The 26,061-nt window shown below is 35.7% G+C and overlaps 1 protein-coding gene across 6 annotated transcripts in view; it reads left to right on the forward strand.

The window, feature by feature from the left end:
• ARHGEF9 (Cdc42 guanine nucleotide exchange factor 9) overlaps nt 1-18,829 on the forward strand; it is a 3,179,575-nt gene extending 3,160,746 nt beyond the window's left edge. For all 6 annotated transcript variants that reach the window (XM_044057721.1, XM_044057724.1, XM_044057723.1 and 3 more), the window contains one exon: nt 17,128-18,829. In XM_044057721.1, coding sequence (XP_043913656.1) covers nt 17,128-17,309 — 182 coding nt within the window. In that variant the 3' untranslated portion in view covers nt 17,310-18,829. The remainder of the gene's footprint in view (nt 1-17,127) is intronic.
• Nucleotides 18,830-26,061: the final 7,232 nt, after the last annotated feature.

A 26,061-nucleotide genomic window follows, 5' to 3' on the forward strand; every position in this document is an offset into this window, starting at 1 on the left:
GCTGACCGTCTAAAAAAACTCCAGCTATACTCTGTGGCATATCGTCTACTCAGAGGTGATCTCTGCTTAACATACAAGGCCATGTCAAACCCTGAGCTGTTGGACATGCTCCACTTAAAGAAATCCAAATCCCTTACAGCCACACACTCCAGGGATCTAAACCTTGTCATCACAATAAACAAAACAAGCTGGAGGGATAGGTTCCTGACCCAGAAACTCCCCAGTCTCTGGAATAGACTGCCCATACATGTCAAGCAGAACACCTCTTTGGCCCTCTTCAAAAGGAATCTTGATGATTGGATGGGAAATAGGAAATTCATCCCAGGGATCATGTCAGTCGCCCTGCTAGACAGGGGTCCAGGGAAGTAAATATTGTGGGAAGAAATATCCAGGAAATTTTTATGGCTAGGCTTGTATAGGCCCTATGGCCGATAGCCTAGTACCAACCTATGAAAAGTAATGTGATCACTTTTAAAAGTTTAACATTGCTTGGTCATGTGATTTTTACCCTTGAAAATGTGATTTTGTATTTGGTATTTAAGTGTATCTGATATGAGTGTTCTATTTGTCTGAAGAAGTTGAATTATTACACTTGACAAAAGTGCTAACAGTTTGGTTCCATTTTTTTGCCTTTTTTTTGTTCATTCTGAAAGTCAGTAATGGGTTTACCATGCACAAACTGAGACCTCACGGTAGCATACCTGTGGCCCATAAGGAATCAAATGGGATTGTTTCTGTTTAAACCTCTTCTTAATAACCATAGAATCAGCCACAGTTCTTTTCATGTGGCAGTCCTGTTTGTTCAGTTCTCAGGCTTCATTCCTATCCAGTCAGCATTGATCTAATTCCAGCTATCTAACAACTCCTGCCCTCTAAAACAGGCATGGAGCTGCTGTTTGATACAAATAGTTCATTGTAAACAGGACAGGTAACTTAAACTTATTAGATAAAGCTGGTAAATAAAAAACAAGGTGTGTGTGTGTGTGTGTGTGTGTGTGTGTGTGTGTGTGTGTGTGTGTGTGTGTCCGAGCGTATAGTATTTGGCATACCTAAACTAAAACTCATAATGTATGTCAGCAGATTAATTCATTAATTTAAATTATTTATTCTCTGTAATGGAATCCTTAGAGGTCATAAAAGGTTACAGAAATAAAAATAATTAAACTTTTATATATATTTTTTCTGCTTTCTTTTGTCTTAACAATTAGCTTAAAGTTAACAGATTGGCCTCTAGTATTATGTGATGTTATATTAACTCTGTGGCACTGATAAAGCTTTACCTATTCATTGTTATAAACCCTTCAGAGCATTATAAGGTTAGCTCTATGTGTCTGTTACAATGGCAGCTTATCAAGAAACTGCAAACTTGGATGGTAAAATACTGTATCCAACCACTTCTATTATTTGCTCACTAGTCTTTGCAACTTGCCTAAGTCTTCAAACACTTCATAATTTTAATATCCTCTTAGATTAAAAAAAAAAAAAGCTTAACAGGTGATGCACTGTGGCAAAATGATCTTATTTTCCCTTTAAAACACAGAAGGAAAAAGGTCATCCCCAGCTGACTGGAGACTTTATTGTAATACGTCCGTAATGTACTGTATTTTTTTATTAACTTTCTTGGCTGCAGGCTTCTTCTGCCATCAAAGTGCTTTATGTTGCCTTTAAGAGAGAATTTGTTAGTCATATTAGTGCATGACTGTTGCACTCTTCTGTCCCAGATGAACCTTACTGAACTTGAAATGCACATTAATGCAGGCTGTAAATGAGGTTTATGATACCATATGTCATATGCTCCATAAACATTTTCAGGACAGCATCCTTAGGAGTATGTCATTTTTCTGGATATTCCTTGTTTGCCTCCTGTTAGCCCTTGGATTCTGTAATGGCATAGTTCTGTACTCAGAACCTTCAGTCTCAAAGTCAAGCTGGTCATGTATAACTCTATCTATTTCACCCCCACCCGATGACCATCTAGCACCTGAGCTGTTGCTACTTGAACTTGGGTCACTTATTTCAGACATGAACTCTCATTCTGCACCAGGGAGAAGGCACACAATTTCAAAGTTATTGTCAGTGACATTGTGTCATTCTTTGTTCTTTCCTTCTTTTATTCACTTCCTTCCCTCCATCCCTGTTATGTATATGTTATCTATGTTATTGAACACAAAGTGGATTTGTTTGTATGTTTTCATTTTGAATTCAAGACAATTAAGATCAGCTGACATCTGTAATACATCAAAGTATAGCTATGGACTATCACTGCAAGTCATGAAGCTGACCACCTAAGTTAACTTCATAAAGTGAGCATGTATTACAGTAATGCTATTTTCCATAGTCACATGGTCCAGTAGGAAAATACTGAACGATACTTGGCCTGCCATCAAATGTTACTGCATGTATGTGCGCATCGCTGCCTTCTGTCAGCTGAATGCAGTGTGTTCTGTGACTCAAACATTGCAGTTAGATCTACCTCTGTATCTACAATAATTTTTCTAGCAGTGCTTTAACAGGGTAGAGATCACATATAATTTTGGCAACTTTGATAATTCATTGATTTGAAAGTCTAGAAGTAGGTCATTAGATATCTGAAATAAGTCTGTTATCAGCAAATTCCCTGAACCTCATCTCTATGGCAATGCCATCATCTCCACTGATATTCATTGTCAGCGAATTATGCAAACACTAAGTGCCATTTCCAGTTGTTTGCTGCCTTCTTCCTTGCAGTACAACACTGGAGTTGATCATATAATTGGGGGGGGGGGGTGCAGCCATATCCCACATCAGCACTGCCACTGAAAATAGTGTTTCCATGCTGTTTTTTTCAGTGAGTTAACTTTTGGAAAGTTGAGACTTGGGGGATTTTTATCCTACCAGTCATCGTGAAAGTCCTGTTGTATCCTAAAGGTTTGAATCAACTCCCATGCATCCAGACATGGAGAAGACACGCACACACACACACATCCATAGAAAAGGATGGGGGAGGGGAACGATTAAATAATTCAGAAAAAGGCAAATTCAGTAACAATTTACGTTACTGGCACAGTACATAAAAAATAAGTTGTCAAGGAAAAATAATTTTTAAATTTTTATGGAATATGCTCAATGCAGAATCACACCTCTGAACTGTCCCTGTTTTGTAGTGTCATTCCTAATTTTAGCTCATCATTTTGCTGTTTATATCCTACAATTAGACATCTGTTAAGAAGTTCTAAGTTAATAATAGTAGTTTTTTAAAAAGCGGCCCCTAATGTTGTAACTTTTTCTAATTGTTTTTTATCTGTCTGTAATTCTGGACGTTAAAGCTTGACAGGTATGACAAGAATGTAAGGAAATATTCTAGTTACCTGCTCCCTCGAAAACAGATGTATTATAGATATAATATAGTTGGCTATTACTGCCCAGACCAGGTGCATTGGACTCAGAAAATGATTGAATATGTTTGAGTGACACCGTGCTACAGCAATTCTCTAATTTGATTTCCTGCTTGTGTATATAATGGCTATATGTCCTTTTTGTGATGATAAAGGATTTCTCTAGATGTTCCTGGTTCTTCCCATATCCAAATAACATTCAGGATTCTGAACTGTTGGGTCCTGTAAAATGTGTTCTTAGGTCTCAGTGCTTTGCATGCAGAACACGTGAGCATTTGTCCTCTTATGGGGCCTGACCAGCAGCAGTTCTCTGCCTTACACATCTTGTTTGCTTGAGACTGCAACTCCAAAGACAAGAAAATGAATGCTTTTTGGTATTCCATGGGGTGTATAGTGCTTAATCAAACACCCTTCTAGGACAAGAAACTCACTGTTTTCAGTCTTCATATTTCTACTTCCAACTTCACAAGTGCAGCCATAGTATATAACGTGCACTTCAACAGTATTGATTTTGCTCAAATGCCTGCAAGCCATTTAAGAGAAGGTATTTTTATCACCTATGAAATTATCCATTTGTCAACTAAGAATTATCAGTGTATATGTAGCTGTTGTTTTTATATAGCAAAGTGTTCCAAAATGAGGTTGCACTTCCTAAAATGATGCTTGACTTTTGTTTATTTCTTGTGTCCAAGTTATCCCTTAATTTATATGTGCAACCCAAAGACCAAAACATTTTAATTCACTACAGCCTACTGACTCCTCTAGGTGTTTCTTTGGTTACATCCTACCAGTGCCTTTTGGCATTTAATATACCCTGTTTATATTTACATTACTAATTCCAAAATGATGCTACATGTAAGTTATTGAAAATGTTCATTTTAAAGCTTACAAGATGGGTAATACATCAACACTGTTTGCAGCTGTCATCTGTGAGAACTATCTTAATGTGACCACTCAAATTACCCCTGTTATTTCTGGGGTGACAAAAATACATAAAGATAACAGAACATCCCCCTATGTACACCATTGTTAATGCTAGGGGATTAGTCACTCACCCCTGCCCTAAATATTTGGACAAAAATTTAAAAGAATTAGTCTTACAAGAAGTACAAATGTGTAGGAACTCGTGGGATTTCATTAACAAGATCAATAAACTTGAATATAAGGAAAATTACTTTTTCATGACCATTGATGTAAAAGATCTATATACAATACTTCAATACCAATTGGGTATGGAATGGTTTGTTGAGTTCTTGTTTGTAAAGGGGATCCTGCCAAAAAAATCAAACTTTATGAATCATTATTGGATATTTTTTTGAAGAACAATTTCCTCATGTTTGAGGGAAAATATTACCTACAATGTAAAGGATTGTTAATGGGGTCTGCCTGGGTACCCTTTTTTGCCAACATCACAATGATACAATGGGAAAAGAAATATGTATTTAAAACAGATTATATCAAATCATGTACATTATATATTTGGATGATGTGACATATTAATGTCAGAAGGACTATCCTGAAAGGCATAATAATGTTTTAAGATGGTTGCACTAGGGATTGTGCAAACATTATGGTACTGAAGTGGCTAAAAAACACTGGAAACATGAGCCACAAAGCATCAAAAAAATTATGGTCTACATTACATGGGATCATCTATTACCAACAGTTCAAAAGATAGCTGCAAGATAAACAGATCTAGTGGTCCATGAAAAGAAAACAAAAGTAGCATTGAGCATAGAAATTGATACAACCAGTGACTACAGTGTCTTGTGTACAGAGAGACACAAAGCTATAAAATATCCGGATTTGCAGCAGAAATGAGAGCAGTGAGGAAGAAAGATAGCCAAACAGTTCCAATAGTAGTAGGAGCAATGCATCTTATAAAAAAATAGTATTTAGGTATGTTTCCTATACATGTAACTCCATCATACCTCTCAACTACTCAGCACAAGAAATCTGGACAAAGCCAGAAAAAATGGGGGGGACAAAGAAACAAAAATAGTGACAGATTTTAAATACTGCTCCTACAAACTTAGAAAGTTGCTCAAATGACAGATTTTACATTACTATATATTTTCTGAAGGAAATGCAGTCTAAAACTCAAATCTCGGTCATTATTTAATATTATTTAGTGACTTTAACCCTCAGTGATTTGCAAGAAAATCACAGATTTTATGAGGAATAGATCAAAAAAAAAAGAGAAAATCTGAATATTGTGCAAAAATCTGGACAGTGGGTCTATATCAGAAGCTCAAGCGGTCAAAAGAGCAAATGCTCTTTGATCAAGCTTTAAAAATTGAACTTCTAATCAGTGAAGACACAGAACAGCGATTTTTTTCCTAGGCAAAAAAAATTGCTGCTCTACAAAAAGAAAAAAAAAACAAATGTAAACACAATAAAAAGTGGAGGGTCTGTGCCCCCCATACTTAAATATACCAACTCTGAGATTGCACCATAGGAAATGGCAAATTTCTGATGACAGCCCAGCATCTTTTTCCCTGGAAAAGCATCCCTGTTCCGTGTCTTTGCTGTTTAGTGCCTTCGATCTTTAAAGTTCAATCAAGGAGCATTCGCTATTTTGACCATTCAAGCTTCTGATATAGACCCCGGACAGATGAGAGGTATGAACTCCATACGAATTGTAAGGAGGAGTTATTACTGGGCACATTGTGGGTGCTGCAAAGACTCACATCAAAGATTGAAACAATATTAATTTCATGAACTTTAATTGTACTTTGACTTAGTAATAGGGTCCATTCCCGTTCATGGCATTATAAATCCAAAAGACTTGGAGAAATTTAAAAAAAAAATAAGAAGAATGGGAAAGGGATTTATCTGTTACTAAAGGGCCGGTTAGGTAACCGTGGCTCTATATCCCTAACAGATATGGAAAAGTATAAGATAATTTCTTCATGATGTTTTTAGTAATCATTTTAAGTTGTGACTGGATTTTACCGTAGTCCTTTTTTTTAGCTCTGCAGAATGACATTAGAGAAGCACTTGCACTTTTATATTTATGTGCCAAGTTATTTTAATCTGGCAGTTGGCACACAGGGTTAAGGATTTGTTTAATATCCAAAAGTTTCAGGCTTTCATTCCATCAGCATCTATTGGAAAACTATGTGAATCTGAGCGAGTCACTTAATCAGACAGCTCCCCTGGGATGAGTTTGGAAAAGGTCTTTGGAGATCAGTTTTCTACACTGGTTAACAGATAGAAGTGCAAACCTGAAAATCTTTCAGTAGAAATTTCTACTGCAAAAAGTATGCTATCCATCTACTGCACTACAAATTTCGTGTACTAGTACATGAACCCATTTTTAAGGGACAAATGTTATGTATTTAAAATAAACTGAAGTTATCTTGTTTAGTATAATATTTTAAACTAAATGTCTTCTCTATATATTTACATAGAGTGAAACATTACCTGTTTTGAGTTTCTGATTCTGCATTCAATAGTCAAATTGTTTGAAAATAAGTTATGTAACAACAAGGTTTTTAATACATTAATAAATATGGCATCTTGTTCACCTATCAGCATAACTTTTCTTTCAGCTAAGTATTCATCCTGCCCTACTTTCTTTTACAGACTCTTTTTCTACTGTCATGGACAAAAGGTCATCACACTAGTGTTCTTTTCATTAACCTAGCTGAAGTCTTTTACCTTTTTAATCACCAGCTGTTTCTAGAGTATTTTTCCTCTTTTGGCTTTGCCTCATGTGATGTCCTCACTTAAAAGTTGTAAGTCATACTTCATCTGAGTTAGTTGTACTCCTCCTCCACATATTCTTGCACCTTGACCGCAGGGGCTTCATGGTTCTCTGTTATTGGCCATCTTAGTTTTACTATATTTAGCATTTCCTTCTCTTTTTTAAATTTTTATTTGGTTTTAAAACAACAGATAAAAAAATAATTATAAAACAAATAACTATTTACATAGGTCCAGAGCCAATCAGTACATCAAAGTTAAATATATCAATAGCAGTTAATATTTTTCAAGCAAGTCTTTAAGCTTAGGCCAAGATTTATATGAATGTGTAATATTAGAAGTTCTCATCTTTAAAGTACACAATTCACTACTGTAAACTATTTTTGACATACTAATAATTTAAACATTAGAGAGGGTAACTTTACTTTTAGAATTTTTAGTAATTACTTTTCTGGCTATAGCAAGAATAGACCAAAGAAGAGGCAATTGTTCTTTTTTTTTTTTTGGAATTATCTAAGAAATCGGAGCATTAAATAAAACTAAAGGTTTTGACATATTGCATCTATGTGACCATAGAGTTTGAATAAAGTTATTCATTTCTTTCCAAAAAGGGGTGATGACTTTACATTCATATACCATACGAGTCCAGTCAGCTTTTATTTCACAATCATATTTCCAGCATTTAATTCTATTTGATTTATACATAATTGTAATTTTGTTATGGGTGACAAAAGCTGTGTGTAAAATATGTCCAAGAGAACATTTTCTAATATAATGTTTTGTGTGTAGATTTTATTGTTTTCTTATGTTCTTCAGAGAAGCCTGCCTTATTAGTTTGAGGACTACTTCCAATTGGAATTGTCTAAATATGTGAACTCTAACTTAAGAATTTTATACATTTGTAACAAATATGATTTTCATTATATTATTGATGGTTATTAAGAATTCTAATGGCTTGGTTAAATATCTTATTTAGCTCTGTGCTCACAAAGTCTCTAAATATTTGTTAAATTAACCACTTCTCAAAATCCTGATTATATTTGGAACTTAAATTTTCAACTGTGTATGTGTGTGTGTGTGTGTGTGTGTGTGTGTGTGTGTGTGTGTGTGTGTGTGTGTGTGTGTGTGTGTATACATACATATATATATATATATATATATATATATATATATATATATATATATAGAGAGAGAGAGGGAGAGCGAGAGTTGCTTTTCTATTCAAAGAAGTTGATAGATTCCAGTCCATTTTCTTCTGTTTTCTAGGATTCTGCTTTTCTGTATAAAGTCCATTGCATCTTCCAACTTGTTCAAAATATTTTTTCTTTCCAGAAGGTAAATCCTTATTTTTGCTGAAAACAAGATTTGTGCTTTAATATTGGTTTTCTTTAAGCTTTTAACAAGTGGCACACATGCTTTTCTGTTTGCCATCACTAATTTTGAATAGTCATTGTCAAATCTTCTAGTATTTTCTTTCATTTTAACTGGATAATTAGTTCATGCAGCTTTCAAGACTAAATCCTTCTCTTGACTTGAGAAAAATCCTGCAGTCACTGACCTTGGCGAAGGTGTTTTTTTTTTTTTTTTAAGATGAGTTAAAAAGTGATTGATGTGCTCTTTCAATGCCAAAGGAAAAAGTTTCAGGCAGGTCAAAGTTTCAGGAAGCCAGGTATTAAGGAATTGAATCATGCTGTCTTCTTTTTCAAGAATCTGTAAATCCTGATGTTATTCCTTCTACTAGATCTATTCTCTGTCTTCTATTTTTTCCCAGAATATGTTGTTTTGTTTCAGAAGAAATTCTGTGTTACTCACATTTTAAAGTAATCGTCCATCAAAATCAGACATTGTTTCTCCTGTACTCAAGACTTTGTGATTGTTTTTTTTAAGAGATTTATTCAACACTTCAACTTTTTGTCTGTTTTGCTTTCTAATCAGTCTATATTTACAGGTAACTCACCAGTGTTACTTATTGTACCCTGTATGTCTTCTTTCATATTACTGTTCTGTACACTATGCTTAGAGTAGCTTATTCTGAGACAATTAGTTCTTTCTAGTTTATTTGATAGGAAAAAGCAACTAAAAGAATTTCAAACATGTTATTTTTTGCAGTAACTCTTTCTGCAGATGTTCAACTATCAATCCATCAAGTTTTGAAATGTTCTATTGCAGTAAATCTTTCTGCAGATGCTCAACTATCAATCCATCAAGTCTATATCCTAAATGCTTATGACATTGTCATCATCAGAAGCACTAATAAAGAATTTCATAATAAGCATACCATACTAGTTACTTTAATACTTAGGTTTGTATAGTGAACCTTATCTTTATAGGGATGCTTCACCTGGTTATCTTAAGCACAAATCAAGTACACTCTTTTTAGTTGTCACAAATTATTGAGACTTCTCACTCACTCCTGAAGCCAGAACTATCTCTTCTAAAGGTATGTTATGATCTACATACAGTATGGTTCTTTATGTAACAGCCAGAATGTCCAATAAAAAATATATTGGTCTTCAAAACGATCTTCAAGTTTGTCTTGCTATCGTCCAAGCATGAGTATTGCAGTATCCCTCATTCTGGAGTAGAATGTCTTCCTATAAAAGACAGGATTGGCTTTATGTGATCTTATCATGTTTCTTATATTCATTCTTACATTTCTAAAATTTGGTCTGTTCTGTTAAAATGGCTGCAAGCTCTTCCCATTAATATCAGGAACTGTGGGGTCATTAAGAATATTAGAACTAAGCTCATAACTTGTCTACAAAAAAATACAATTTTTTTTTCCCTTTCTTACAGTCTTACTGTCCAAGTTTCTGTTTTAACTGTATTTCCACAGATAATTGTGCTTGGTGTCTCAAATGTTATAAGGACTTATCGTGTTTGCAGTTTTGTTCCAAATCCACAACCAAATGCGGTATATTGGTATTTCTACTAGAGACACTGTTTCACAATCTAAATATGCTGATATTGTACAGTTTGTATTCACTGTTCTTCTACATTTACTCATCTTTATTTCACATTGTCAACTTTTACACTCTTTGTTATACTCTACCATTTGTAACTTTGTTCTATCCTTAACAATGCGTATATGTTATTATTTTGTACTACAGTGTTTTCTTTGGATTAAATAAATTATTGTAGATCAGTTCAATCCCTTGGTTTATAAATACATATATATATATATATATATATATATATATATATATATATATATATATATATATATATAGGTATCCTGTTTGTCGAAAGTACACTTCATTGACAAACAGAAGGCCAAGCCCACTTCTGTGAAAGTGCATTGTTGCAAAAGCCGATTCACTGAATAACGTTACAGTGGGGATAAGGGAATATATCCTTTTCCCCACTGTATTGTGATCTCAGAGTTAGTATATTTAAGTGGGGGGTGTGGGGGTGCAAGGGGCTTAGCCCCCTGCATAAATGTGATTTAGTGTTTTGTTTTTTATTTTTGTCTCATTATTTGTGTTTGATCATCAGGGTAGTGAACTGATCCAACATGGATGCCTTTCATCTACTGTACAAGAGTTGCAATAAAATTATTAAAAAAAGTTAAGGTTTTTGATTTTAAGAATTTGAACAAAAACAGTAATAATATGGCACATTGCTAAAAGACAAGAAAAATCCACAGCACCTACATCTGCACAAAGTGCAAAAAATGGCTTCCTTTAACATATGTGAAATTACAACAGTACTTGTATACATTGTTACATTTGTGGAATTACGTTCCTTGTTCCCAGTGTAGTCCTATAGGAAAGTTCCTACTAACCATTTTTTTACTGTTCGTACTTATTACTGTGGAGAGAGAAGGGAAGAAGGGGATTAGTAACAAAAAGAATAAAGAAAAAAGAAACTGGTTAACAAACACTAAATAGACAAACTAATAAACAGTTAAATATGACAGAAAAGTATCCATGCATCTTGTAGTGCTTAACAATAAAAGAGATTATATTCAACACTATAAATAAGCTAAAACTTCAGCAATTTATTCTTTGATGAGTTTTATTTCAGTGTGAATTAGCAGAACTGCTATTGTAATGTGATTTTCTGGAATTTATTGTTCCATAGTGCCTTTTTAGCAAGGCCCAGCCATAAACAAACTCTACAACTCACTATAAGTAAAAACTAAGAGCTCTCATAAAATCATCCAAAATAGCTAAAGACTCAAAAGACAATCATAAGGCCCCAGATATGCTCAGAACTAGTTCAAAATGATGTGAAGATTACTGATCCTACAGACATTGCCAACATACTGGCTGACAGGTTCAGTGCAAAAAACACAGCATCCATGGGACCTGATGGTGTCTAGCTAGGACAGCTGTTTAAACTGCAACTGTGGTCCCAGGATCATAATGGACCTCATAAATAAAGACATAGGGAATTTGTAGACTTTGGATCCAACCCAGTTTGGCTTTGTCAAAGGCAGATCATGCCACAGTCACCAAAGCCATTGATGATCATTGAAAAACTCAACAGCTTAAATGATAACCCACACATCACCTGCTGGGTTGGATACTGCCTGAGTGACAGCACCCAAAGCTTCAGACTTCCTGGCGCCATGTAAGACTCAAAGCCTGTCACAAGTGGTGTCAGTCCTGGGCCCACTCTTGTTTGGCATCTACGACAAAGTTTGCAGATGAGGTCACACAGAAACAGATAACTGGTGAAGTTAAATGCCAAAATGCATAGTCAGTGGCAATCCACTGAACACAGAAGAAGTTATCAGGGACCTAAGTTCCTCACCAAAAGGATAAAGGGTCTCTAAGAAGATATTTAGCTTTATAAAAAATATTCTGCTGATGGTCATATAAATTATCTTGAAAGAAATGTCACTTAACCTTTTATTTTTGCTAACTATGGCTTATATATACGCACACATGCATTTGATAGCTGGACATATTTAGATATACATTCATGATGCTCAGAGCCTCACTAAGACTGCAGCTACATTGTGAAAAGGTCCCATGGTAATACAGTCTTAACAGTGTGCACTTACTTTTCCCATCATGTACCACAACTGTTTCCTAGGTGATAACCAAGAGAACCTCCACCGTGGATTTCATTTAGTAGCATTAACCTTTGCCTACATTATTCTTTTAAGATGACTAACCAGAAGAGGGGCTAGAGCCTAAGTTTCTGAAACTGGTCTGGATGAGTTATAGTTTAAGTTCCTGATGCTGCTAAATATGGGCTTTAGTATAAGGGTCCCAAATTGGTCTGCATGGTTTAGAGAAGAGCCTCTTTAGCTTATTGTCTTTCTTTGGGTCTTCATGCTGTTTGCTGACTCTTCATATCTGTGAGATCTAATCAGCTAACATTGCCCTACTTTGTTTCTTCTACTAAATCTCCCTTGTGCTGTCTCTACAATTCAGAAATTGCTCTCATTTTATGTTGACTAGTTTGCACTCTGGCCTTAGGATGGCCACACATGTATATTAGCACCACCCTTTTTTTCTGAGCCACTTATTGTAGAAGCTGTGTTGCATCTGCTCATCATAATAAACAGACAATTTTGACATTGCTGGACAGTAAGACCGTACCTTTTTAAAATGTATTTTTATTATATTTATAAACCAGACTGAACAGGACAGCCTCATAGATGATCTAATTGCAGTAAAACAATGAAGTATTCATTACCACAAAATACAATATATGCAGATTATGTTCACAAGATCAAAATACCACAACATCGAAATTCAAATAATCAAGACGAGAAGATCAGAAGCCCACATCAGCGAATGTTTACAATGCCGATACTTGTAACATTAAAGCATCTATTGTGCATGTCAGACAGCACTCTTCTGAATGGAGATCGCACTGCAGTAATAAGAATAGCTTCTCCATTCAAACACAGCATGTAAAACACAATGTACCTTTTTAAATGCCTTTGAATAGAGATTGTGGTACAGTGAAGATCAGGAAATTTTCGCTTTTCTCCACTGCGGTGCAATCTCGAAGTTGATGTATATAATTTGCAGGGGGCTTGCCAATACATTCTCCCTCATGTAGAGGACAGTCCAAGTTACCTAGGCCCTTGTCCACAAACACAGCAGAAATACCTATAACTTCCAATGCCATAAGTATGCATTCCAAGATTAAAATCAGTTGCTTTCTGCAGCAGATGGCATGTATCCTATCTTCATTTAAGCAGTGATGGCCTTTTAGCTTTACTTTAACTGTTCTACTGAATACAATTGCTTGTATGATGGTAATGGTTTCAAATAGAAGTAGAAAATATTTGCCACCAGAAAAAAAATTGCTGAGTATTATTGTGGTTTCTTATAACTTCAGATAAGTGCTCCTTTATTGCTGTTTTTAGAGTAGGCTGTGATAGTATCCTCTGCTGTGGACATTTCAACATTTGATTTTGGATTCTCTTGTGTATTTGGGTATAAGTTGATGCCTCTTAAACTACCTTTCCTGGATTTCCTTAAAACCACTAGCTTTATCACATCCTTTGCTGTAAGTTTACACGTATGCTTGGCACATTTCAGTTAAGACTTTCAGAGACCTGTTTTATAAGATCCATCATTTTTCCATACTGGGCCTTCCTCAAAGATTCTCTATTACAAGAGCGAAAGTCCATTTAAGCAAATCCGTAAACGTCGACACATGTAAACCGGCATTACAGCGAATGTCCAAAACCGCAAATTTGGAAATGTCGAATTACCATAGTTGGCCCGTCTCTGGTATAGCTGCATAAGGTAAGTGTGCGATAGTTACGTACCTTAGGGTTAGGGTGCGAGTTAAGGTAAGTGCATAGATAATGTATGTACAATTTAGTGTAGAGTTAGAAGTAGGGTTTTAGTAAATGTATGTATGTGGATTATTTATTTTGTTTGTTTATATTTTCGTAGGGGACGTGTGCGGTAGTTACGGACCTTAGGGTTAGGGAGGGGTTAAGGACAGTGCATAGATAGTGGTGTATGTGGGGTTTAGTGTAGGGTTAGAAGTAGGGTTTTGGTGCTTTACTTTAGGGTTAGAAGTAGGGTTTGGTTAGTGCATTTATGTGATTTATTTTGTTTGGGTAAGTAGTATGTAGCGGGTGGTGGGGTTGGCCGACTATGACAGTTCAAGATTTAAAATTTTGCGGTTTAGTGCGTTCGGTATTTTCGTGGTTCATGCAATTTGTGTCGGTGTTTTGGTATTCGCTCAAAAGGAGTTTCGCTCTGGTAATAGAGACCTTTCCTCAAACCATATGTAGAAAAGTGTATGAAATTTCTTAGTATCAAAAATGTACTTTGTACATTCCTGTACAAAAAATGGATATGTTGTTCTGTACAGAAATAGACTGCGACTGCCCCATCCAACAAAAAAAAATGCCCATATACTCACATGAAATAATAATTAGCTTAGCACATTTTTTACTTTTATTTTGTAGCAAAACACATGGGAGTGGCGCTTATTTTTGAAGCACTAGTAGAAAATACTTATTCACATGATTAGTAGAGTGTGACCACCTGTGTTTTCTCCAGAGGGAAAGTAGACTAGCAATTTTGCCTATCCCCATGATGTTGTGACCCCAGAGATGGGGTATAAGGGATGCAGTCCCCCACATTAGAATGGGCCCCCACCATCTTAATTCAGGTTCTTTCAGTACATTAGTCAATTCTTGTGTAAAACTAAGAGAGTTCTTAACTGATTCAGTTATGTGCCTTCTCATCTTTTTATCACTTTTTTATTGGCATTTTACTATTAAGTGACAATTTTGGCTGTTATTTATTACATATTCAATAATGTAGGAGTACACATTTTTAAATAAATTAAGCTCCAGTCTTCAGCTTGAGAAATCAGTAAATGTATTCAGATCTACAAAAGTCCTTCACAGTGGCATAGCTAGCGGGGACAAGAGGGACAACTGTCCCAAGTGCAAAGTGTTGCGGGGGTTGGATGCCATCAGTAAATCCATATCACTCTTTAATGTAATGCTGGCTGTAGTGCAATGTATGTGGTCTAAACTGTAGCAACTTTTTGATTTATTTCAAGCAGCTTGCTACAGCTTAAAAGTAAAAAAAAAACAAACAAACAAAAAATAAGCTTTCTTTAACTAAAACCTCAGTGCTCTAGCACTCTGTGCAGCCAGAGTATAAACTGTAGCAATTGTTTGCTACTTCAGCAGCAGTAAAGTTTCCTACAGTTTTACAGAAGTTTTTTTTTAAACTAAAACATGATTGACATAGAGCTCTGAACATTTGGGGTATTAACTGTAGCAACTGTTTGCCACAGTTTAAAATAAGAAATGAATTTTTAAATAAAAAATGCAGAAGCAGTCAGGGCAGGGCACAGAAATGAAACCTGAATGGCTAGGGTGGGAGTGCCATCAGCTCTTTTTTTTTTTTTCTTGCTCTTCACTTTAAGAGCTGAGGGGGAAGAGTGCTGGTTCATGGTAATGGCAGAGAGTACTGGTCGAACCGTAAATATTTTTTTGATTATCTACATACAAACTACATGTACATTGAAAAAGAATATATTAGTCAACAAAGAATCATGCAAGTTGCATGCATTTGTTATCTAGAAATATTTGGGCTACCCTTCATTTCGATTCATAGTAGTCATTCATAAGAGTTTCAGATCAATTTAGTATTCCAGGCTTAAAACCTTGCCAATACCTACCCTCACCTTATACACACTTTTTCAAGGAGGGCTAAGCCAATGAGTTCAGGGGTAAAGCTGAGGTCACCCCCCCCCCCGCAGTCATCAGGGTTGAGTAGGAAGCCAATGGTAATGCATTACACTGCTTAACTACAGTGACAGTTTATTCCTTAGATGGAGGAGGGACTGTGGAATGACTTTCTCTCTCTATCATGTTCTTTTTATCTGCTGATGACGATTCAGGTCTCTGGTTCTGGTGCTTGTTAAGCTGTTAGACTTTCAGAGGTAAAGGAGATAAAAAAACAGATTATCTAATGATGCTCTGAATGAAGCACAGATCACACCCTCAAGAATCTTTAAGGCACTGAGTAAATGGATAGAGCTTCTAGATTATTTTGGTACCTCATGGTCTTTAAGCTTGAGGTATTCTTAGGAGCTTCTAGGGCTTTTCTACTTGTTTGATATATTGAATGGGTTGTTTCTGAAAGGGAGATTTCTACTCTGATTGGTCTCATCAGTGCTTAATGTGAGGGACTGATGACATCTTTAGACCTCAGTGATATACCTTTGTCTATTTGTTGTGAGACAGATTTCCTGCATACACTCACCACATGCTGATCAAAGGAGATAGAATTGTCAGCGTAGGTCCCTTTCAACATCTTTCTTTTGTAGTGGAGTGCTGTCTATACAGTATCTTGAGGGCAGGGGTGGTTTGCTAAATGAAAGGATAGGCTGTCTATACGGTATCTTGAGGGCAGGGGTGGTTTGCTAAATGAAAGGATAGTACACTTTTTTTGTGTTTAACTTGAATCAGTTGTACTACTTCAAGTAATAACTACAGTAAGTTCAGAACGTCTGTTTTTGTAAATTAAGATATACAAAGGATATGTTTGTTTCTGTTTATTTATTTATTGTTATCCAACTGGTCTGAAGGCCTTTTTCAGCAATGACTTGGGCCAAGGGAATAGAGTGTAGACTTATGTTAGAGATATGACAGCATGCCTCAAATATATACAGAAAATGAGACTATAGACAAAAGAATATAAATATACACAGCATGCAATACAAACAGTGTGCACCAACTGAGGATTTGGACAAAGTGCAGTACTAAAGTTATGTGAATATTAATAATTCAAATTAGAGAATATGTTGTATTTCAATCTAGATGAATTCTGGAAAATAGTAGCATCAGTAACTGAAGTCAGATAAGTGTGATGATGAACAATATTTGTGGATAATAATAATGATAATTTAGAAATTAGATTAAGGAATATGTTGTATTTCAATGTAAATGAATTCTGGAAAATCAGTAACTGAAATCAAATTAGAGTCAGGTAAGTGTGATGATAAACAATACTTGGTTTTCTAAAATTTAAAAGATTATGCATGAAATAATGAGCTGTTCGTCTAATACTGTTTTTTTTTTTATCTTGTCTAGGAGTAAGCCACTCGAAATCAGTACCTCCATCGTACCCACCTCCACAGGATCCACTAAATCAGGGACAATACATGGTAACGGATGGAATATCTCAATCTCAAGTGTTTGAGTTTGCTGAACCCAAACGTAGCCAGTCACCTTTCTGGCAGAACTTCAGCAGGTTGACGCCATTCAAAAAATAATATATAGAGAAAAAATATATATATTATATAAATATGATAAAATATATATTTATAGAAGGACCTTTTTTCTGGAGATGCACTGCTGCAAGGAATATACATAACAGAAGGACCAAAAAATTTTAAAAAGAATATATATGTGTACATTCATATATATATATATATATATATATATATATATATATATATATATATATATATGTATACATATCCAATATGTATAGACTTTGGAAAGGACTGTGCTGTCACTACTCAAAACATCAACAGACTTCTGAGTGTGTGATCTGCTATAATTTTAGCCAAAATCTATTTCGTCCCCTCCTTTTCTCCATCAGGATTTCTTACGTGTCACTACATCATCAGAGTAACACACAAACAGCTATGTTCTGAACTTATTGGGCTCACAAAGACAAACACAACAACAAGATGTCTGTACTTTTCTGTCGTGCCAACCTGGAGTGTACATTGTAGGGCACTGTGATACTACTACTAGGTATTTTTATTGCTTTAACAGTTTTGTCAGTGCTCTCTGGGGGATGGGGAAACTGCCAATTATCATGTGATAAAATTATTCTATTTAATACAAATATTTTTGTTTTTGAGGCATTGATCATATTTCTTCCAGTTGCTGCATGAACTTGTACTTTTCACTCATGAAGAAAGACATCCAGTACATTTTCTCAAGAGTGTTTTTTTTTCTGAAAACACCATTTTTTTGAGAGAGAGAGAGAGAGAGAGACACTTCATTCCTCATGGCTATTCTTGGATCTAGTCCTGTAGATGACATAAGAATTCTTCAAAGAATCTCTTACATATAATACAAAGATGGAAGATACAGTGAAATGGCATTACAGAAAGATATCCCCTATTTAGAACTTACAGCTGTGTATTAGTTAATTTCCTTTCCTTGTTCAGTTCTCTGAAGAAAACACTGATTTTGCCTGATAAAAATGTATACATGGTGGTATAGAGAAAAATGCAGTACTCACTATATCTTTTCCTGAAATTGTATTCTTTAATTATGAGTTCTGGTTTTGCAGTTAGCATATTTTGGAACTAATGTCAGTCCCCACTGCCTTTATTTATTTATTTTTTTCCAGAGCTGAAGGACAGTGTTCATTTAAGATGGACTACCAGTTTATTTCATTCAGGGAATTGTTTTTCCTAAACCTTTTCTGACTGCACATACCTTGTAGGGTCACAGTAACAGTACATCATTTAACTAAATGTTCATTTGAAAATAGTCACGATTTGTAGTACAGCTTAGTTCTTGTGGTGTGGCACTGACTAGCCTGTTTATTTATTTTTAACTGATGAAAAATGAAAGTTTTTTTTTCAAAAAAATCAGTTTGTCAGATTGCAGCCTTGCATGTATATGAACATTTTGTACCACTGTCTGTATTGATTTATTCAGTTATATTTTATTCATATTTTCTTGCAAGCTTTCTGTATTTTAAGTCTGCATTAACATTGTTCTTAGACAGCAAAATAATTAAAGGAGCACAACAGTTTTTACAACTGCAGTTTCAGCAGTTTTTACACCTCTTATTTCACTTGTTTATTTTATTTTTTTGTACTGATCTAAAACAAATTTACAGTGTGAGTCATGATACATTTTGAGACATTAAGGCTACCTTTAGGTTGTGAAATAGAGATTCTAATATGAGGAATTTCTAACTAATGCACTTGCTCCATGACATACAGGGAGGAAATCCTGACTGCAGGACTGCAAGACAGGTGCTAAGATATGAGTGACATTTCTGATTATCCTTTGGGAGGGTAAAGATCCATGGTGCTAGTCCTGAGATTTGTGCCTCCATAATGCACTTTCAGAATTAGGAATTCATAAAAGCCCTCCTCAACTGTCAAGGTGGTATCATTCGGGGATCTCTAACGCTCTCCTTCACACAGTTCCTGACTGCTTGCACCAAGTATTTCCTTCAGTGTAGGGCCCCAGTCAAAAGGGATATGTCAGATAGATGTCAGAGAAGGTAGACTGATCTGTGGAAGATCTGGGACATGGCTAATGTAGGAACAGTAAAAAAGGAACCTCAAGCTAAAACATGTACACATTTAGATCAACTTAAAAACAAAAAGTAGCCCAGAATTGTCACATGCCTTTTTTGAGTGAAGGCCTATTCATGGAAGGAGGTGGTGTCCACTCTTTACTGGGTGCTGAATTTCAATATTTACTACTGAGCACTCGGAAGGGAAGGGGGAAGCAGTTCAGACAGGATGAGAATCATTTTTTCCTATACAGGTACTGATGCTGCAGTTACCACAGCTCAGGATAAGAAAGCCTCATAATTTACTGGGTGTTAGCCTCTGTTCCAAGACTTCCTGATTTTTTTTCTATTTTTTCATTTCACAATTTATATATGAAATGCACACTTTATACCTTTACTGCTATCATTGACAGTGACAAGAAGGTACCATTGTGAAGTTGGGTAAGAACCTGAAAATGTAACAACTATGATTAGGCTGGAATTCAAATATCCACAATGGAATAAAACTTACTAATGATAATTTTGTTATGGACAGCCTTGGATTTTTAAATGTACACCCTCCTCTAGTTGGTCTACTTATTATTTTCCTGATGTTCATGGTTTCATCATTTTTGCTGGTTGCTGTTTAGACAGGTATATGTGGGAGCTATCGGCCAGATCCCAGTGAAAACTTTCATTTGAGCATGCCAAATCAGTCTTTTTTGGTCTAATAGAAATTTATCGTAATTTGCTGTTTACTTTCTGTGTTGATGGGAGTCATAAACTACATCTGATTTTTTGGAATTAACAGTTTAATTTTTGAAAACAGTATCCACCAAGGCTGAACAGGCCAAGGACAGAGTTGAAGCCACTAGCCGTGTGTGCAGTACAGAACTTATCAACATTACAAACTCACCGGGTGTTTACTGGTGTACCTTTTTACATCCATGTGACACTTTCTAAAAAAAAAAAGCACTCTTGAGGCATCTCTTGTGAATGAATCAAATATTTCCTTTAGCTCACAGTATGTGAGAGTTTGTATTTGAGTATGTCTGTGTTTACTGACAAGGGAAACCATTTGCTTGCTTGCTTGTGTGTGTGTGTGTGTGTGTGTGTGTGTGTGTGTGTGTGTGTGTGCATGCGTGTGTGAGAGAGAGAGTGAGAAGGGCTGTACCAAGGACATAAACTGCAACCAAAAGCACAAAATTATAATTAGAGTTTGCATTTAACTATTAAACCATTTTTAAGAAGTATGCAGTAGTTAACTCTACCTATTTGCCTTTTCCCTTTTTTAGACTATATCCTCAATTAGAATCATGCATTAGTTTTAGACCATGCACTTTTTTGTACTTAAGCATACAGTGACTGTAAATGCAGGGAGCTGGTGATAAATTACAATGATAGTTCACGTTAACACCGCTCTATAGTAGTAGAAGTAGTAGTATATAGTTTGAAACTGTTACACCGGCTAATAATAGTAAATCTATCTGAGGACAAGCTGCAACATAAAGTGTGAGGGTAAATGGAGGGGAATCTTAGACATAAGTATTAAAAAGTTAAAATCAGAAAGTAAGCCAGATTTTACAAAAGAGAAAAGAATGGATTGACTGATGCCTTCTCTATCCTCATCTGGCATTTTTTATCACTTACTAGGTCAAATGGAGTGCCACACAAAGAAATAAAAATGAAAAATATAGCTTTAGTTAGTAACATGGTCATGATGTAAAGACTGCACATGCAAATGGTAGGTGAAACATACTCCACAGAGTTCAATTCAATGATTGCTGTATGTGTCCAGTCATAATTTGTGGATTTACTGCTCTAGATTACACCAAAGATTACCATGCATACTTTTGCATTTAAAGAAATATTTTCTATATGTCCTGCCTAGATATTGCATGCTTATATAGATAAAGCAGGTGAGTCAAGGTAGGTAAACTTGATATAAGATTGCAAGTCCAGACTCATTACATTGTATGAGTTAAATACTGTGTTGTTTTAGTTAGGTTATAAATTATCACCAATTATATTTTAAATGAACACAAATTATTCCAAACAGGATAAATCATTATTTATCTGAAGCATATTCAAAGTAGGAGTTGGCTATACTGCTCAGTTTAAACTAATTTTGTACTTTAAAGCCTGCATGCTCATGGGTTGACCCATACCTGGAACATGACAAAATGCCCTGAAAATTATGCCACACCTGAAACACTACAAGATCGAAACTTTTACTGCTCTAGGTTGAGAAGCAATTGTTTTTTTGGTCCTTTTCTGATCCTGCCAGATATGATTCACTTCTGATTACTAGGCTAATGATCTTAGAGGTCCTGTTGAAGCCTAGCTGCCTAGTGTAGTAATAGATCCCACAGCTTTATGATCTGTATTCCTCAGAGGCATGCGACTATCTGTTGAGCTACTGACATAAGACTGTTTCTTTATATAGTTTAACCCTAAAGTGCAGCCTTGTTGTACACTCAGTATAACATGTTTCTGTGCAGTGTTTAATGTTTGTCTGTCACTTTTCTTCAGAATTATTACCTTGGCAAACATCAGTTGAGCTTGTTCATGAATTGCTCTCCTGGGAATAATAATAATGCTTCTTAATGCTGAGTAAAAGCAATTTATCTACCCAACACCAACGTACCAGTATTATTGGTTTTATTTTCTTTTTTGCCATAGTAATACAGATAAATTATCCAACCTGTTAAATGTTTGCATAAAGTTTATTTTGAGTTATTTAAGAATAGTATAATTACTGCATTATGCCAGTTGTGCCCTGTTCACTTAATCACATTTTATATAAAGCTCTATAAATTCAATATATGGTGGGATATGGGTCGCTAAACACCGACACAGAAGTGGATCATTTCATTGTTTTTTGATACATTCTCTTGTAGTTCCAGTACCATGAGACTGATCAACAAGTTGTGCTACAAACTGACAAAAAAAATATTGTTTTCTGTGAGATAACAGTGTAAGAAAGAAGTGTTAGCTTTTGTACAGTATACAGACACTACACACACACACACACACACACACACACTCACAGATCCACTTTTGAAATTTTGTGTGGGTGTAAGAATTTAATACATATAAAATATCAAGACACAGAAGAAAAGTTTATGCAGAAAATTGCCGTACAGTTGAGACGAATGAAAATGAGAGAGAGAGATTCATATCACGTTACAGTGCATCTGGTAAATTGTGCGCATCTCGCAGTGAGTTTACAAAAATGCAGTCACAAGACCAGGAATAGACATCATTCTGAAAACATTGCATAACAGAGACACACCCTGCTCCCATCTGCCCTCTACCTCGACTAAACACGTTCTGCTGCTTACACTCATCTCTAAGGTTCTTGTTTCTCAGAAAAAGGCAAACGCATGCCGTTTTCCCCCCGATGTCATGTATTTGCCCTTTCCCTTTCTTCATCGAATACAGAACAGCATAGCAATGTTTCTGCAACACTTTAATATGTTTGATGTGAGCACTTGGTGTTAAGACGATGTGCATCCATAATACAGTTGGATGATTTGAGTAACTGGAAGTCTTACTGGTGACCTTAGAAGGGGTAGAGTGCTAGTGACCTTTGCCATTTCCAGGTAAAGCATAAATTATAAAATATATTCCTACACTAGCCAATGTTGTTGGCTACAATGTAGGATGAGTTGCTACAATGTAGGATGAGTTGCTGCAATGTAGGATGATTGGCTCTGTTTGATATGCATATCAAGAGTATCCCATTATTGTGTTAAACATAAGGCATATCATGCCTCTGAATGACACTTCAGTAGCTGTTTTCTGAGTATCCTATTAAACTGGCAGTAGCACAGTTTACCTTGCACGCTTTTCTGGGATAAAAGTGTTGCACTGAGTCGTATTTAATAAAACAGCGGCTGGGGTGGCAGGTGTCCATTTTTATAATATCAAGTTTTAAATATTGTAGAAAAAATCCTCCATTGTCTATCTACTGAAAGTTAAAATCACCCTAGAATTTTTTTTTATAATTTTTGTGACAGATGTACTAAAAACAGCACATCATTTCCCCAGACCAAGTCAAAGTTTGTAAGTGTGGACTTCAGTACTTCACTTTCAGAAAGGCATACCTTCTAAAGCACCAGAATATTATTGGAATCTAACAAATATCTACTTTCTTGAGATGGACTATAAATTATAAAATGTATGTCTATAATAAAACATCACCCTTCCCCTCAGTTGAGTAAAAAAACACCATAATTGAAGTATCCAAGTGACACAGAGCCATCACGTGAACCAATTATAGCACAACATCCTGCAGTATGATTGTTTTACAGGCAGATAAGTCTCCTATGTAGCCAGTTTGGGGTATTTACCCTCAGCCTTTCTGTTCTCTCTCTTTCAACAAGATCACACAAACTTGGAAAAGAAAAATAACAAACATCTTTTCCCTCTTAAGAATAAAAGCAGGCAGAGGCAAGGCTCCAGTTTCTTCAGCTGATTTATTACAAGACACACAAGCGCTTTCACCACAAGGCTTCTTCAGGTGTATAAAAAGCAGCACTCAACACACCCATTCTTATATTAAGCATTAGCTAGTCATATGATTAAAAAGAGAAAACTCTTAAAGGCACAAAGAACAAGTGTATTCAGCCCACAGTAAAATGCATAGTAAAATATATAAAAACTTCATTACAAAAACCACATTTCATAAAAGCCATATTACAAATACATATAAACCACATAAATATAACAGATTCTACCTACGTAATGGTCTATTTTTCAGGATGGGTCTCAATGGTACATGGTCATTGAGACCATGTCCTGTGTTAGCTCTTAATCTCACAATCCATTTAGCCTCCAGGTTCTCAGTTTGAACTCTGGTGTCACCACCAATCAAGTTCTCATAACATTGACCTAATACCATGAACGTAAAGGTGTGTCGATCATTCATTTCTTTAATGTGTTTTGCTAAAGCACATCTTTTCCCTCTTATCTGGATCATGCCAACTCACATACAATTGCAACACCTTCAGCAAAGCAAGCTTCATTGTATTAAGATGTCAACAGCCTGTACTAGAGAGATTAAAGTTGTCATGTTTTGTGATCCAACAAAATAGAATGCAGCCATCAGTAGTGCCCCCGTATGATGTACTGCAATGCATTTCAAGATGCTTTCTTGTTTTTCTTGCATGTAAACGGTATTTAAATTCAGGTATATAATTTGAGGAAGTTTAATTTCATACCTCTTATTCATCAGAAAATGCAGTTTCAGGCAAACATTGTTGCTCTGCCATCTTTCTAACTGAATTACAGTAATGTTTAAAAAAATGTTTCCCGAGTTTGAGCCTTTGCCTCCCATTATTTTGACTGTCCTGATTCCTAAGAGAAGAAGTTCAGAGTGCAGCTGCTTTCTTCGTTCACTTCTGCCTTACTTTACAGGTCACATAGCTTGCTGCCCCCATCTCCCTTACAGACAGACAGACAGACACGCACAAACCAAACATGCATACATAACATATCAGTAGCTTTGTAAAGAGTACATCCATTAAAAATGTGTTGCTAATTGTGGACTTTACTACTACTTGTATGATAATTTTGGCTGATGATGTGAACAGTATACAGCAGATAATGCATGTCCTATGGACAGTCAGACATATCCATACACACAATGGTGAATTTGCACATTTTTTATCAGTTTAAGATTCTTTCTGAAATAGCTATTTCTTCCATTTTTTTTCAGTGTTCACTTTATTGTTATCAGGTTAATGGGGGTATTGGGCACTATTCATTTTAACTAGTTCTGGTGGACATTGGTCTGTAATTGGGTGTACGCTCACATAGTGCTCAGGAGTGTGTGTACATGCCAACCCACACATGCGCGCGTGCAAAAACACCACATCCATGAAGTTTGGAGTGTCACCATTTCATGTGTCATGATGAATAAAAACTAGAGAGTTCAGGGAAAACCCATGTGAACACAGGATTGACATGCAGTTTCCAAACACTGGTGCTAATTGCTGCTCAATTGTTCCTTCCTATTTCATTTAATAAATTGATGTCCTTAAATGGTACTGTATTGTAGCATAACATTTTTTACCATCAAACCTATAATATCAGAAGTGTACCTCATGGATTATGCATCAGCAATTTTAAGCAACTAAAGCCTTCAGGTATGCTACACTTTACTGTACACTTCAGTTCTTTTTATGAGATAGACATCAGATAACTATTGCAAACTACTGTTTGTATTATATATACTGTTGGGTTGTTAAACAACAATTGTTTGTGGACTTAGCTACCATGCTACTATATTCTGGTTATAGTTATAGATTCTGTTCATAATGTAGGTGATGATGTTATTGCTAATAGGCATTATGGTTTAAACTATAGCCTGTGCTCATAAGGAAAGTTATGACATTAGTCTAAGGGCATATTAGATCAGCAATTTGTTCCTATCACTACGTTCCTGTTGTTTAATGACTTCTGACATGCATACTGCAGACGTGGGTGCCACAATACCACTCCTGTGGTTCACATACATTTCCATGCATGGCCTAAGCCCATGTACAAGTTAAGCGAAACACAGTAAAGCAGTGCTCACACTGCATAAGTTTACTATCATAATCTGGAATGGCACATCGCTGAATTCACAATTCAGAATGTCCAAACACTGAACATGCCCAACGCCAATGTTCCAGAATGCAAAATCTAGCCCCCCTCTCGACTCAATGGTAGCTCTTGTTTCTAGGTTCAGAGTGGTAGGGAATGTAAACATTTGATGTTTTTTT

This window comes from Protopterus annectens, chromosome 15.part0 (assembly GCF_019279795.1).
Source record: "Protopterus annectens isolate FY-2018-M chromosome 15.part0, PAN1.0, whole genome shotgun sequence".
Lineage (NCBI taxonomy): Eukaryota > Metazoa > Chordata > Ceratodontiformes > Protopteridae > Protopterus > Protopterus annectens.